A 16,684-nucleotide genomic window follows, 5' to 3' on the forward strand; every position below is an offset into this window, starting at 1 on the left:
ATGTATACAATCTACCACCACAGACATTCTTCAAAGGACTCGGTTGGTCAACACGGCCTTCCATCTACCACCAACCTACCAAAGCGCAGCTCAGAGTAAATATTTGTTGCATTTTCCTTTTCCAAATGAGCGGTCATTTAGAATGCATAAGATACTGTATTTATGATAGAGACATCGCTTCTCCCTTTGTTCCTCAGTCTTCCCGCTCTTTCACTGAAACCCAGCCCCTTTTCTTTGTGTAACCAGCTGTCATATCTGTTCCCTCAGCTAGGGACGTTTTCCTTCATGATATTTGTAATCAAGGTATGATTCATTTTGTGTATATGTAATTCTGTGTGATTAGTTAGGTATTTAGTAAATAAGTAATTAAACCCAATTTTTGTATTGCTGATTCAACTTGTTAGCCAGGGTTTGTGAAGATAACAAAGAATTGACAACTTTCAGATGAGACTGAAATAAGGTGAAGATTAATATTGACTGCTATTGATGTAAAATATTACTAGGTCTTTAAGAGTTTATTCGGAAGATAAAAGCTCTATAAATATTATTTTGTGGTGCCCTGACTTTCTAGTTAATTACATTTACATGATTAGCTCAATCAGGTAATATTCATTACAGAAAAAGGATTTTATAGAATAGCATGTCATATCACTTAATCCGGCATAGCCAAAGACACGACAGAAGCTTAGCAGAAGTAGACATGCTCATGTTATTTATGTTAGTGCATGGTGAGCTGCAGACGGTGGACTTCCTACTAAGGCACACCGCCTCATTGTTAACAGTATAACTCTGGTTCATAGGCACATGATTACTGCATACAATAGCTGTAGGATCTGCAGAGACATTCAGGACATTTTAAAGGGACATACATTAGGTTACTTACATTCTGTCTATCAATGCCCCAGGTATAATGTACATTTGCTGACGCATTATCACAACTCGGTGACACAATGGTAGGGATTAACTGCACTGGGCTTGGGTCCCTGTATAGTCATTGACTCAACACAGCTGTGAAAAGATCCAGGAACCCAACTTATTCGGGTGGATCCCATCCTCCTTATAAAACGTGTTTTATTTCCAAAAAGTATTGAAATTGTCAACAAAAGTAACTCCCATTTGAGCTGCAATAATCACATAGCCAGTTGTGAAGATAAAGGATCCTGTTAAAGCATTCAATGCCACGATTCGGAGAGGGCACAGGGCCAGATATGATGGGTCTTTTTCATTAGTGTCTAGCAGAGAATCAATCAGCTCTTTAAAATCCAGTTTCAACTGTTTTCAGAGCTGCCCTTCATAATGTCAATAAAATCCACATGGACTTCTATGGAATTGATTCCCATGTTCTGGCGTGGAGCAGCTTAGTAATGTAATTTTACTCTCACTCCGGGATAGGACATTGTTTTTGCACCAGGAACAGTCGCATTTCTTACCATCGAGCTGCCCAAAATCACAGCTGGAAAAAATCTTCCCACTCTTCACAGGATTCTGTTAATCCTTTAAGGACGGGCAAGAGGCATGATAACTTGAGCCCGTATCTCCCGGTGTAGCCGTCCCACAGATGGAGAAGCCCCGCTTGATCCAGAGCAGGGACGGAAGGATCCCATCGTTGACTTTGAAATCGGAGGGGACAGAGTAGGTACAGTGGCTGCAGACACAGGTACTTAAAGTGTCAAAGGTGCAGGAAGATCAGGCTCCAGGACGGCAACTATTCGTTTGTATCCGCTCCAGGCCTCTCGTTGGGAGTGTAGCCTGCTTTGCAGGATGCCGTAGTCTTCGGCTTCCACAGCTCGTGACATGCGACCATCGTTGATTGGCATGTTCCTCTTGCTGTGCTCCTTCAACTCTGCTATCAGATGGGAAAAGAGAGGCAGGAGATGGCTCACCTGGCGAACGAACTCCGGACGATGACAAACGATAAGGCCGAGATACATCCATCAAGCGTGAACGCCGTCCAGCCACCGGCGTAGAAATGGGAAACATTCCACTTCAATCCTATAATCCTCAGCAAGCAAACAATTGCCGCTTTGGAACTCTGAGTTATCCAGTTTGTCCCAAAACATAGTGTAATGGATACAGCTGGAACTGCTAATTTAATTCTCCTGACAGGGGGCTCCAGTGCAAATCATCTTGGACTAACTTTGTTAGCTAGCTAGCTATGCTGCTAGTCATAAAGCTAAGGTTAGCGGCCCGGTTACAGCACTTTTTTTTTCGCAGATCACTTAATTATTCCCTTTTTGTTTACAAAGCCCTACTACACAAGTGTCCCTTACTTGACTTCATTGTTAAAGTATTTTTTTTAAAACAAAAATTCAATACTAAAACCACTCACAGGGTTCGTTAACTCTTGAGGTTCCTCGGGTCTCCACCTAATTAGGTAAATTTGCTTTTAGTTTTAATGCACCTCATTGCTGGAACAAACTGCAAAATACACTGCAATTGGACGCTCTGATGCTTCTTGAGCAATTTAAAAATATTGATTGGCCAACTATTTGTTGAGGAATGGTGGCTTTTTTGCTTTGTTTGTTGTGCTGTTTTTTTTATTTTTGTCTAGGAACTGTATGTGCAGTGCTCCCTTGCGAAAGAGATGTTGGTTTCAATGGTGACTTCCTGTTTTTAAATTAAGGTAAAAAATATATATATATAATTCATTAAGCTTGTCACTCTACAAACTTGTTGGATGCATTTGCTGTTTGTTTCAGATAATTTTGTGCCCAATAGAAATGATTCGTAAATTATTGTCATTTTAGTCACTTTTATTGTCAATAAGAATAGAATGTTTTCTAATCACTCCTACATTAATGTGGATGCTATCATGATTACAGACAGTCCTGAATGAATCGTGAATAATGATGAGTGAGGAAGTTATAGACCCACAAATATCATACACCTAAGACATGTTAACCTCTCACCATTACAATAACTGGGAAGGTTAGCATATTTGAGGGGGATGATATTCACGATTCATTCAGGATTATCCATAATCATGATAGTAGCATCCACATTAATGTAGAAGTGTTTAGAAACATTCTATTCTTATTGACAATAAAAGTGACTCAAATGGCACAATACATTATTTACCATTCATTTCTACTTGGCACAATGACAAAATCATCTGAAACGCAACCAAAACTAACAGCAAATGGATCCAACAAATTTGTAGTCACAAGCTTGATGTAGTAGTCATTGTGTGCTATGAAAATGTGACTAAATACTTAGTCAAAAGTTATGTGGGTTGTCATGACGTTGGGCTGGGGGTAGTTTTATGACCGTCATAAATACCTCTTCCCCCTTTTTCCTCTCTCTACCTTACTGATGTTACATTTGCAAAACCCTTGGTTAACATAGATTCTGGGAACATCAGAAGGTGGGGGGAAATTAACTATATTCTGGTAATCCTGGTAATCCTATCAATGGAACATATGCGGTGGTACTTAATGAATATGATGTCAGTTCGGTTGTCATCTGAGACATTCTCATCAATGATACGATGACGAACTCTACAGTGGAAAGTCTACACATCAGAGTTATCGGATTCACATGGAATTGTTGTTCAATTTAAATATTTGAATATGAAATTATTTGTGATGGGATGAAATGTGATTTTAGCTTCTAAAATGTGAGATTTGGGTTTTCATAAGGTAGGGCTCAATCAGTGGCCCGCCCCTGTGAAGGTACATGGGGTATAACACTTTTCAAACACGCCCTCCTCTCCCTTCCTATATAAGCCCTTGATGAAAATATAACTTCCTGTTGTGAGGACAAGGGTCCGATGTCAGAATGGTTCCGATAATAACTACAGAACGAAGCCAACATCAGCGTGAGCTTTGGTTGCGAATGGTATGAACTTTGAACTCTTATTCACTACAGAAGTGATACCTCCTAGCCGTTGAGTTAGCAACAGCCGCTGCAAACGAGGGTTAGGAAAGAACAGACAGAGTATCCCGTCCACAACACAACGACGTTACTACAACGTATTCAATTTACCAGCAGAGACATTCTTCAAAGGACAAAGGACTCGGAAGGCCGTGTTGCCCAACCATCTACCACCAACCTACCGAAGCGCAGCTCAGAGTAAATATTTATTGCATTTTCCTTTTCCAAATGGGCGGTAATTTAGAATGCATAAGATACTGTATTTACGATAGCACAGCTTCGCCCTCAGTTCCTCAGTCTTCCCGCTCTTTCACTCAAACCCAGCCCCTTTTGTGTAACCAGCTGTCATATCTGTTCCTCCCGCTAGGGCCGTTTTCCTTTATGACGTAATTTGTAATCAAGTTATGATTTAAATATGTGTATGTGTAATTCTATGTGATTAGTTAGGTATTTAGTAAATAAATAATTAAACCCAATTTTTGTATTGCTGATTCCACTTGTTAGCCAGGGTTCGTGCAGATAACCAAGAATTTACAACTTTCAGATGAGACTGATTTACGATGACGATTAATATTGACTGCTATTGATGTAAAATATTACTCGGTCTTTAAGAGTTTATTCGGAAGATAAATATTATTTTGTGGTGCCCGACTCTAGTTGATTACATTTACATGATTAGCTCAATCAGGTAATATCAATGACGGAGAAATTATTTTTATAGAATAGCATGTCATATCACTTCATCCGACATAGCCAAAGACACGACAGGGTACACACATACGTGGTCCCCTAAAATGGGGAGGACTATGTACAAAAAGTATTGTAATTTCTAAACGGTTCACCCGATATGGATGAATACCCTCAAATTAAAGCTGACAGTCTGCACTTTGACCTCCTACTCATTGTATAATTTCAACAACAAAACATTCACTGTCCCAATAGTTTTGGAGCTCACTGTATGTCAATATGTTGCTGTATGCTCCTCCCCACCAAATACTTCTGGTAATGGAAGATGTTCACTTCACTGGAGATTATAGACTGACTGCAGTAAAAATAACTCATGATATTCAATGGCATGGTGAACATTTTGGATTCAGAAAATCTTAACTGTTTCATTGCTGGTCTATTCAGTTGAAGAAGTTTTATAAACAGGCAAACAAGTAAGCAAAAAACAAATGGACAGGAAAACATAAGATCACAATTAAACAAAGGTGAACCATTGAGATTTTTTTTACAATCAATCTGTTCATACACAGCACATTGGAGGCCTTTTTACTTCATTTTAATGATTCACATTCCAGACACAACTGTAGTGCACATTGTTAGAGCATCTACTCTAAAAGCTTAGCTAAAGCCCTTGGCTTGGAGAAGTACTCGTCTCCCATACAGCAGAGGGTAACAGTAATGGATCTCAAGAGGGAGGGATATGGGAGAGTGCTCTCTCTTTTTCTCAATCTTTCTATTTCTCACTCTCTATTGGCTTTCTCTCTGTTTTAGTTAGCGTCTCACTGGCCTTCATGTCTTCTCTGCTGAAATCCTGATTGACATTGAGATTGGCTATTACCATCTCAGAAGTTTGGCCAGATCTCCTGTGGCTTCTTCCTCCTTTTGAAAATACCCATCAGAATAAACCTGTCTTCTTCTGCAGGATTTACCGTACCTACCATTACTGACAATTGACATCTCAATGGATGTGGTTAAAAGGCTATATGGTATGATGTAGTCATTACGGTGTGAACAGTATACAAGGATACTTCCTTAACTATGCTAAAGGGGCTGTCTGAAAAGGTGTCTAATTAAATAGTAGAATAATAGAGGTCTATAAGGTGAAATAAAGATGTGATTTATCTCTACGGAGTCAAAATCCACCCTGGGGAGAAACATGAGATCTTCAGTACTAAAGTTCTGAGCCTTGTCAGCTTTACTATCATGGTGCATCAGTAGCAGATCTCAGTGGAGAGCGACAGATGTATTTCTCTCTTGTCCAACCCATCTGCCTCTCCCTCAGACTTCATGCATCCTTACGTCCATGTCAGTGGAGATGATGGATTTGGGTTTGCCTGTCAGGGCTTTTCTATTGCCTTTTTTCTCAATGGGATTACATTGTGTTGTGATGTTTTCTTTCAGAGAAGGCAGGTTTGGGCTACAGTATGAATGACTAATAGACAGCTATATGGATAGTAACCTTATTTCACCTTGCAGGGTCCCGGGCACGTTTTGAGGACGGCCCACCTTGGATCGTGGAGAACCCCTCTGACCTGATCGTGTCCAAGGGGGAGCCCGCCACCCTTAACTGCAAGGCAGAGGGGAGGCCTAACCCCACTGTGGAGTGGTACAAGGACGGTGAGCGGGTGGAAACAGACCAGGATGACCCTCGGTCTCACCGCATGCTCCTTCCCAGCGGCTCCCTCTTCTTCCTGCGTATCGTCCACGGACGACGCTCTAAACCAGATGAGGGCGTCTACACTTGTGTGGCACGTAACTACCTAGGAGAGGCTGTCAGTCACAACGCTTCGCTGGAAGTAGCCAGTAAGTCATTGTCATTTTACTTGCTGTATATGTCACCCATGACCAGTGGTGGAAAAGGTACCCAATTATCATACTTGAGTTTAAGTAAAGATATCTTAATAGAAAGTGACTCTAGTAGAAGTGAAAGTCACCCTGTAAAATCCAACTTCAAATCAGATTTTATTTGTCACATACACATGGTTAGCAGATGTTAATGCGAGTGTAGCGAAATGCTTGTGCTTCTAGTTCCGACAATGCAGTAATAACCAACGAGTAATCTAACCTAACAATTCCACAACTACCTTGTACACACAAGTGTAAAGGGATGAAGAATATGTACATAAAAAATATATGAATGAGTGATGGTACAGAACGGCATCGGCAAGATGCAGTTGATGGTATCGAGTACAGTATATGAGATGAGTAATGTAGGGTATGTAAACATTATATTAAGCGCCATTGTTTAAAGTGGCTAGTGATACATTTCTACATCAATTTTTCCATTATTAAATTGGCTGGAGTTGAGTCAGTATGTTGGCCGCAGCCACTCAATGTTAGTGGTGGCTGTTTAACAGTCTGATGGCCTTGAGATAGAAGCTGTTTTTCAGTCTCTCGGTCCCTGCTTTGATGCACCTGTACTGACCTCGCCTTCTGAGTGATAGCGGGGTGAACAGGCAGTGGCTCGGGTGGTTGTTGTCCTTGATGATCTTTATGGCCTTCCTGTGACATCAGGTGGTGTAGGTGTCCTGGAGGGCAGGTAGTTTGCCCCTGGTGATGCATTGTGCAGACCTCACTACCCTCTGGAGAGCTTTACGGTTGTGGGTGGAGCAGTTGCCGTACCAGGCGGTGATACAGCCCGACAGAATGCTCTCGAATGTCCATCTATAAAAGTTTGAGTGCTTTTGGTGACGAGCCAAATTTCTTCCACCTCCTGAGATTGAAGAGGCGCTACAGCGCCTTCACCACACAGTTTGTCCGTGATGTGTACGCCGAGGAACTTAAAACTTACTACCCTCTCCACTACTGTCCCGTTGATGTGGATATTGGGGTGCTCCCTCTGCTGTTTCCTAAAATCCACGATCATCTCCTTTGTTTTGTTGATGTTGAGTGTGAGGTTATTTTCCTGACACCACACTCCGAGGACCCTCGTCGTTGTTGGTAATCAAGCCTACCACTGTAGTGTCGTCTGCAAACTTGATGATTGAGTTGGAGGCGTGCATGGCCACACAATCGTGGGTGAACAGGAAGTACAGGAGAGGGCTCAGAACGCACCCTTGTGGGGCCCCAGTGTTGAGGATCAGCGGGGTGAAGATGTTGTTACCTACCCTCACCACCTGGGGGCGGCCCGTCAGGAAGTCCAGTACCCAGTTGCACAGGGCGGGGTGGAGACCCAGGGTCTCGAGCTTGATGACGAGTTTGGGCGGTACTATGATGTTAAATGCTGAGCTGTAGTCGATGAACAGCATTCTCACATAGGTATTCCTAAAGTATTTGGTTTTAAATATACTTAAGTATAAGTATAATTAAATGTAATTAGCGTTTTCTAAAAGTATAAATAATAATCCTTATATTAAGCAAACTAGACGGCACCATTTTCTTTTCTTTTTAATTTACGGATAGCCAGGGGCACGCTCCAATACTCAGACATCATTCACAAACGAAGCATGTGTCCGCCAGATCAGAGGCAGTAGGAATGACCAGGGATGTTCTTGATAAGGGAGTGAATTAGACCATTTTCCTGTCCTGCTAACCATTTTTTTTAAAGTAACAAGTACTTTTGGGTGCCAGGGAAAATGTACTTTTTACTCCATACATACAGTGCCTTGCGAAAGTATTCGGCCCCCTTGAACTTTGCGACCTTTTGCCACATTTCGGGCTTCAAACATAAAGATATAAAACTGTATTTTTTTGTGAAGAATCAACAACAAGTGGGACACAATCATGAAGTGGAACGACATTTATTGGATATTTCAAACTTTTTTAACAAATCAAAAACTGAAAAATTGGCCGTGCAAAATTATTCAGCCCCCTTAAGTTAATACTTTGTAGCGCCACCTTTTGCTGCGATTACAGCTGTAAGTCGCTTGGGGTATGACTCTATCAGTTTTGCACATCGAGAGACTGACATTTTTTCCCATTCCTCCTTGCAAAACAGCTCGAGCTCAGTGAGGTTGGATGGAGAGCATTTGTGAACAGCAGTTTTCAGTTCTTTCCACAGATTCTCGATTGGATTCAGGTCTGGACTTTGACTTGGCCATTCTAACACCTGGATATGTTTATTTTTGAACCATTCCATTGTAGATTTTGCTTTATGTTTTGGATCATTGTCTTGTTGGAAGACAAATCTCCGTCCCAGTCTCAGGTCTTTTGCAGACTCCATCAGGTTTTCTTCCAGAATGGTCCTGTATTTGGCTTCATCCATCTTCCCATCAATTTTAACCATCTTCCCTGTCCCTGCTGAAGAAAAGCAGGCCCAAACCATGATGCTGCCACCACCATGTTTGACAGTGGGGATAGGGTGTTCAGGGTGATGAGCTGTGTTGCTTTTACGGCAAACATAACGTTTTGCATTGTTGCCAAAAAGTTCAATTTTGGTTTCATCTGACCAGAGCACCTTCTTCCACATGTTTGGTGTGTCTCCCAGGTGGCTTGTGGCAAACTTTAAACAACACTTTTTATGGATATCTTTAAGAAATGGCTTTCTTCTTGCCACTCTTCCATAAAGGCCAGATTTGTGCAATATACGACTGATTGTTGTCCTATGGACAGAGTCTCCCACCTCAGCTCTAGATCTCTGCAGTTCATCCAGAGTGATCATGGGCCTCTTGGCTGCATCTCTGATCAGTCTTCTCCTTGTATGAGCTGAAAGTTTAGAGGGACGGCCAGGTCTTGGTAGATTTGCAGTGGTCTGATACTCCTTCCATTTCAATATTATCGCTTGCACAGTGCTCCTTGGGATGTTTAAAGCTTGGGAAATCTTTTTGTATCCAAATCCGGCTTTAAACTTCTTCACAACAGTATCTCGGACCTGCCTGGTGTGTTCCTTGTTCTTCATGATGCTCTCTGCGCTTTTAACGGACCTCTGAGACTATCACAGTGCAGGTGCATTTATACGGAGACTTGATTACACACAGGTGGATTGTATTTATCATCATTAGTCATTTAGGTCAACATTGGATCATTCAGAGATCCTCAGTGAACTTCTGGAGAGAGTTTGCTGCACTGAAAGTAAAGGGGCTGAATAATTTTGCACGCCCAATTTTTCAGTTTTTGATTTGTTAAAAAAGTTTGAAATATCCAATAAATGTCGTTCCACTTCATGATTGTGTCCCACTTGTTGTTGATTCTTCACAAAAAAATACAGTTTTATATCTTTATGTTTGAAGCCTGAAATGTGGCAAAAGGTTGCAAAGTTCAAGGGGGCCGAATACTTTCGCAAGGCACTGTAATTATCTTTTGGAATGTAGTGAAGTAAAAGTAGTACTTTCAAGTATTTGTACTAAAGTACTTTACACCACTGCTCATGACCTGTGGGTGTTTGTTTCTTTCGGCAACAGGTCTCGGTGGGGCGGCCGCCCCAGTAGGTTAACTGCCTTGTTCAGGGGCAGAATGACAGATTTTTACCTTGTCAGCTCGGTGATTTGATCCAGCAACCTTTTGGTTACTAGCCCAACGCTCTAACCACTAGGCTACATGCCCACCCCACTATGATCATGGCCCTCCCCACTATTATCATGGCCCTCAGTCTCAAGTAGTTGTCACTAGTTACCACACACAGTCATGAACCCAGCCTGTTTCTACATTTCCTCTTCTTAAAATCTGTTTTTAACCCTAACATTAAACACACTGCTAATCTTATGCCTTACCCTAAAGTTAAATAAATAAAAATGTTTTTTTAAATTTGATTTGATAAAGCCAATTACGACTTTGGTATGCTGTTTTCTCTCTTTCCCCTTGTAATTGTGTCAGTGTGGCGTGACACTGGGCTGAATGCAGACCCTTTCTGGCATTAGGAAATGGATTAGCGGAGTGTGTTGATTAGAAAAAACGAGCGTAACAGATTAGGGAATGTCTCCTTGTTAAAAACACAAAACAGCAATTTGCCTGCATCTTGTCTTTCATCAGAGCACAAAGCCAGCCAAGCCACCTCAGCCTCTCTAACTGCTCATGGCTCACTGACCTCCATCACAGCACATGTTCAAAAATAGGGCCAGCTTTAGTTCAGCTTCCATAATAAGTGATATTTCCACACTCATAACTGCCTTAATGTTGCTGGACCCCAGGAAGATTAGCTACTGCCTTGGCAACGGCTAATGGGGATCCTTTTAATAAATACAAATAAACAGAAGAACATCAAATATTAGAGCAAAACAGTTTCCAGAGAAAAACAAGCATCACTGGTGTTCTTAGCTTCACCCCTCCCCACCAGGTTGTGGTGGGTTGAGGATAGTGTTAGAAGTGTGAGCAGTAATTAGTACTGCTGCAGCTGTTACACTGTGGCTTAAATCACTGAGGAGCTACTAGGATGGCTGGCTTTCAGGGTTGTTAAAGGCTGTTGTTGTCCACCCAAATCTCATGAATACCACCAGCCAGACTAATTAGTCAACACGCCTGCTTAAAAGACTATACCTATCATACTGTCATAGACTCCTGAAAATTCTATATCTGTTTGTGTTCTGTTGATACAGTCTAGTCGGAAAGTATTCAGACCCCTTGACTCTTCCCACATTTAGTTCGGTAACAGCCTTATTCTAAAATTGATTTAAATGATATATTTTTCCTCAATCTACACAATACACCATAATATCAAAGCGAAAACAGGTTTTTAGATTTATTTTGCAAATGTATTAAAAGCTTAACCTGCTGTGCTTTTCCAGCAGCCTTGAAGGAGTTCCCACATATGCTGAGCACTTGTTGGCTGCTTTTCCTTCACTCTGCAGTCCAACTCATCCCAAACCATCTCAATTTGGTTGAGGTCGGGTGATTTGTGGAGGCCAGGTCATCTGATGCAGCACTCCATCACTCCCCTTCTTGGTCAAATAGCCCTTACACAGCCTGGAGGTGTGTTTTGGTTCATTGTCTTGTTGAAAAAGACACAGCGGTTGGAACCAAACCATCTTAAATTTGGACTCCTCAGAACAAAGGACAGATTTCCACCGGTCTAATGTCCATTGCTCGTGTTTCTTGGCCCAAGCAAGTCTCTTATTCTTTTTGGTGTCCTTTAGTAGTGGTTTCTTTGCAGCAAATCGGCCATGAATGCCTGATTCATGCAGTCTTCTATGAACAGTTGATGTTATCTGTTACTTGAACTTGAATTGAATTTATTTGGGCTGCAATTTCTGAGGCTGGTTACTCTAATTAACTTATTTTCTGCAGCAGAGGTAACTGTGGGTCTCCTTTCCTGTGGTGGTCCTCATGAGAGCCGGTTTCATCATAGTGCTTGATGGTTTTTGCGACTGCACTTGAAGAAACTTTCAAAATACTTAATTTTCAGATTGACTGTCTTAAAGTAATGATGGACTGTCATTTCTCTTTGCTTATTTGAGCTGTTCTTGTCATAATATGGACTTGGTCTTTTACCAAATAGTGCTATCATCTGTATACTGTACATAACTGAATGGCTCAAATGGCACATTAAGAAGAAAATTCCACAAATCAACTTAACAAGGCACACCTGTCGATTGAAATGCATTCCAGGTGACTACCTCATGAAGCAGGTTGAGAGAAAGCCAAGGGTGTGCAACGCTGTCATCAAGGCAAAAGGTGTCTACTTTGAAGAATCTCAAATATATTTTGATTTGATCGCCCTTTTTTGGTTATAACATGATTCCTTATGTGTTATTTAATAGTTATGTCTTCATTATTATTCTACAATGTAAAGTAAAGATCCCTCCCAGACCCTTTGCTATGAGACTTGAAATTGTGCTCTGGTGCATCCTGTTTCCATTGATCATCCTTGATGTTTCTACAATTTGATTGGAGTCCACCTGTGGTAAATTCAATTGATTGGACATCATTTGGAAAGGCTCACACCTGTCTATATAAGGTCCCACAGTTGACAGTGCATGTCAGAGCAAAAAGCAAGACAGGATTGTGTCGAGGCACAGATCTGGGGAAGGGTAACAAAAAATGAGTTTGCTAAAAGGCACCTAAAGGACTCTCAGACCATTAGAAACAAGATTCTCTGGTCTGATGAAACCAAGATTTGGTTTCTTTGGCCTGAATGCCAAGCGCCACATTTGGAGGAAACCTGGCACCATCCCTACGGTGAAGCATGGTGGTGGCAGCATTCTGAGGGGATGTTTTTAATCAATTTTAGAATAAGGCTGTAACATACCTATGTGGAAAAAGTCAAGGGGTCTGAATACATTCCGAATGCACTGTTTCTAGGCTATCTGCTCTAGTGTGGTGGTTTTACACACACTGAATTTTTGGTTTGTTTCATTTAATATATTTCATAAAATGTCATTTTGGGTAGATCAGACATGTTGTCACGGGTGTCGTTGGAAGTGGACCAAAGTGCAGCGTGGTGAGCGTACATTTTATTTTATTCGCCAACAAACGACAGAAACAACCGTGAAGTTTACATGGCTAAGTGCCACAAACAAAGTTAACTACCCACACTGAAATGAGGGGAAAAAGGGCTGCCTAAGTATGATTCCCAATCCGAGACAACGATAGACAGCTGTCCCTGATTGAGAACCATACCCGGCCAAAACATAGAAATAATGAAACCTAGAAAACAAAAAATAGAATGCCCACCCCACATCACACCCTGACCTAACCAAATAGAGAAATAAAACGGCTCTCTAAGGTCAGGGCGTGACACACATCCATATTTTTGTAAGCTGCATGTGTGACAATTCCACCAGTCCTATTTAAGATATAATTTACAAAGATTATACCGTATAATTATTATTATTTTTTTAATATTTTTTTTAATCAATTAGTATATTTGAGTTTAACCATAATATTTGTTCTGTCTTTTCTGGTGGATTAACCTGAAATTGCAACCAACTTTCTATGGCTTGTTTTAAAAATAGTGACATTTTGGAGAGTATTTCATTTTCAAATAACCGAAAGGGAAATGTTGTAATCTGAACAAAGGGTAAATGCCCTTCTTGAACATGGGGTGAGACATTCTTACTAATCTGCTAGAGAACCATTTCAAATCAAAATCAAATCAAATTTATTTATATAGCCCTTCATACATCAGCTGATATCTCAAAGTGCTGTACAGAAACCCAGCCTAAAACCCCAAACAGCAAGCAATGCAGGTGTAGAAGCACGGTGGCTAGGAAAAACTCCCTAGAAAGGCCAAAACCTAGGAAGAAACCTAGAGGAACCAGGCTATGTGGGGTGGCCAGTCCTCTTCTGGCTGTGCCGGGTGGAGATTATAACAGAACATGGCCAAGATGTTCAAATGTTCATAAATGACCAGCATGGTCGTATAATAATAAGGCAGAACAGTTCAGATGTAAATATATATTTTGTATGACTGAAGCCTTTAGTGAGGTCTAATGCTTTAAAATGTAATTATTTCTGCCCTTCAAATGTATATTATTTTATATAAATCTACCCTTTTTTTTTTAATCGTCTGGTTTGCCGTTCCAAATCAAATGTAATATTTTTTTTTGCTCAGATAATTAAAAAACAAGTCGCTAGGTGTAGGCAAGGCCATAAGCAAATGGGTAAACTGGGACATGACTAAAGAGTTAATCGGGTGATTTTATTATTAATTTTTTTCACAAATTTCCACAGGTATTTGCCTTTCCATTGTAGCAATATCTGAGCTGAATTAAAAATAAAGTTTAACATTATTTATTTTTTTACTTGCTTAAAGGGCTTTACAGAGACGTCCGTCTTCTCCTGATGGGGTTTTTTATGAAGGAATTACATTTTTGGCTGCAGCTTGTTTCTTGGCCTCTTCTACACTACAACTCTGCCACCGGTCTCTTATGTAAACCCTGAAGAAGAAATGCAGACGAGATGCTTTCTGTATGGACAGATATCATGGATACTACTTTACATTACTCATTTTCTTGTCATAATTATTTACATAAAGGATTCAAGATTTTGAATAATCGAGTTGGCTTTAACAAGTGCCTAAGGATGAATTTGTAGGCATGAGTTTACCGCTCGTCCAAGCATTCAAACACAACGGGCTCAAGAGACCTAGAACTGCCTGAGTCCCTCTTTAACCTCAGTAGACACAGACAATGGCTGGATTAAATCAATCCCGCTGGCTCTATTAGCCATGACACAGCAGTAGCAGAGATGGCATTAGACCACCTCTAATCGGTTTACTCCTACTGTACTGAGACAAAAGAACAATGGCTGGCTGACCATCAGGTCACTTTATTCTAGGACCTGCCTTGGGAAGTAGGGGTGCTGAGGGTGCCCTGAAAAAGCAGAATACAGTTGTTTTTTTTATATAAAAAAACTAAATAAATATTTTTTTCACAGAAGTAGTGCACTGGGCCTATAATAGTCCTGTAGTGCACTGGGCTTATAATAGTCCTGTATTAGCTGACTGGTATAGTCGTATGCAGTGTTGGCAAAAAGCGACTTACAATTAGTGTGTTTATCTTAAGATATCTCGTTGAGACAACTACATATCACAATTGTAGCAAGTATATATATTTAAATTAATACCAAAAATCAAATTTTTTGTTTTTCATTATTTTTTTTACAATATAGACAATTCTGACTTTGCATCTAGCGGATATCTCTCAGTTCTGCCTCAAGGACAAGACTCATCCCAATTAGAGTCAACCTGCACTCTGTCCCTCCAACATCCCGTTTGACAAATCCCCCAAACTCTGCCCAACCTCTCAACCCTGTCCCCTACACCACCTTTCGAGTCCCCTTCCAACCTCACCTTCTCCCTACACTCTTCCTCAATCACCCTATTCCTCCCATCCTGCCTTTAGACTGTTCAGTGAATCTGATCACTGACTGATGTTTAGTCTGCTGGTGTAGTGGTGTTCATAGTGAACTGACTGACAAGGGCCACACGGCAATTCAGACCATTACTTTATTTTTATGAAGCCCATTATTACCATGACTACTCTCCCAACTCCCCCCTTCAAAACATTAACAGATGGCCACTTCGACTGCACTAAAGCTGCACTCTTGCTAAACACTATATATTGAGATTAATGTCACTTAAAGATACAGTGGTGAATATTCTGGGGATATTCTTAATCTCTTAATCTGTATATCCCTGAAACATGAAAAAATGTATGCACTCACTACTGTAAGTCGCTTTGGATAAGAGCGTCTGCTAAATGACTAAAATGTAACAGTTATTATAGTAGTAAACATATAGCATAATGGTTAGTCATTTAACCACACGGTTTAAAATGAGCTGAAATAATAGCAGGAGGTGAATATGGGTTTTATTTATCCTCAGGCCAGCCCAGGACATTAGGTGCCCCGTTCTCCACTCTTGTCACCGTAAGGTAAGGTTGGGATAGTTCAGATTCAGGAAGTCCTAGTACTTACTCACCATCCGTGTGAATCAGGTCTGGTAGAAATACTGTGTTTTGGACTTTACCTTAGGAAGTTCCCTGGCCATCTGTCTGAGAATATCAGGAGATTCCTGTGGTGCCATCATTATTTAATAAAACTATAATAGTGTGTGAATTCTGTGAAATGAAAGGGATTAACTCATTGGCTCTATAGCCATGTCTTCTCTTCAGTTCCCTCAACATGGCTGGGTAGTGATGGTCTCTGTGCTCCCGGTCTCGTCTCTGCACCGGCCCTTTACAGACTGAGCTCTAAAAATAATACACCACTTTCAATTAGCCTTCAGCTATCTGAAGCTTTTCAAACAAGCAGCCAGCTGAGTTGGGACTACTGAACAGACTGTTGGGAAGGGTGTGTGCTTTGACAGGTTATAGTTCATCCATCTCTCGTCTTAAGAGGGGGGATCTTGTGTTGGTCTCCTTGTTCTGTGGGTGGGATGGGAGGTCGGGGTTCCGTTAGACCCCTGAAGGGACAGATGTCCAGGCCCCGCGTGCTTCTAAATGTCCCCTGAAACCTCCCCCCTGCCTATGTACTTAACTCACCCCAGACTGTAGGTGAGCAACTCCTACTAGTTGGATGAGCTGATAGGCCTTGTGTATCTTAGATTCAGATGTGGTGGGTGTATTACAATCTGAGACAGAAAAAACTCCAGTTGATGATGAAGAATTCTGACAAGCTTTTTAATGTTCTGTACAAGACTTTACTTTTGAAACAAATGGGTAACAGAAGTGACATTTAAACTTTTAGAAAAGTTGACGTCAATGACAAAAGC

The 16,684-nt window shown here is 41.0% G+C and overlaps 1 protein-coding gene across 2 annotated transcripts in view; it reads left to right on the forward strand.

Annotated features, from left to right (window-relative positions):
• LOC112265557 (roundabout homolog 2) overlaps positions 1-16,684 on the forward strand; it is a 79,997-nt gene that overhangs the window by 25,826 nt on the left and 37,487 nt on the right. For both annotated transcript variants that reach the window (XM_024442963.2, XM_024442962.2), the window contains exon 2: positions 6,076-6,402. In XM_024442963.2, coding sequence (XP_024298731.1) covers positions 6,076-6,402 — 327 coding nt within the window. The remainder of the gene's footprint in view (positions 1-6,075; positions 6,403-16,684) is intronic.

This window comes from Oncorhynchus tshawytscha, linkage group LG13, assembly GCF_018296145.1.
Source record: "Oncorhynchus tshawytscha isolate Ot180627B linkage group LG13, Otsh_v2.0, whole genome shotgun sequence".
NCBI lineage: Eukaryota > Metazoa > Chordata > Actinopteri > Salmoniformes > Salmonidae > Oncorhynchus > Oncorhynchus tshawytscha.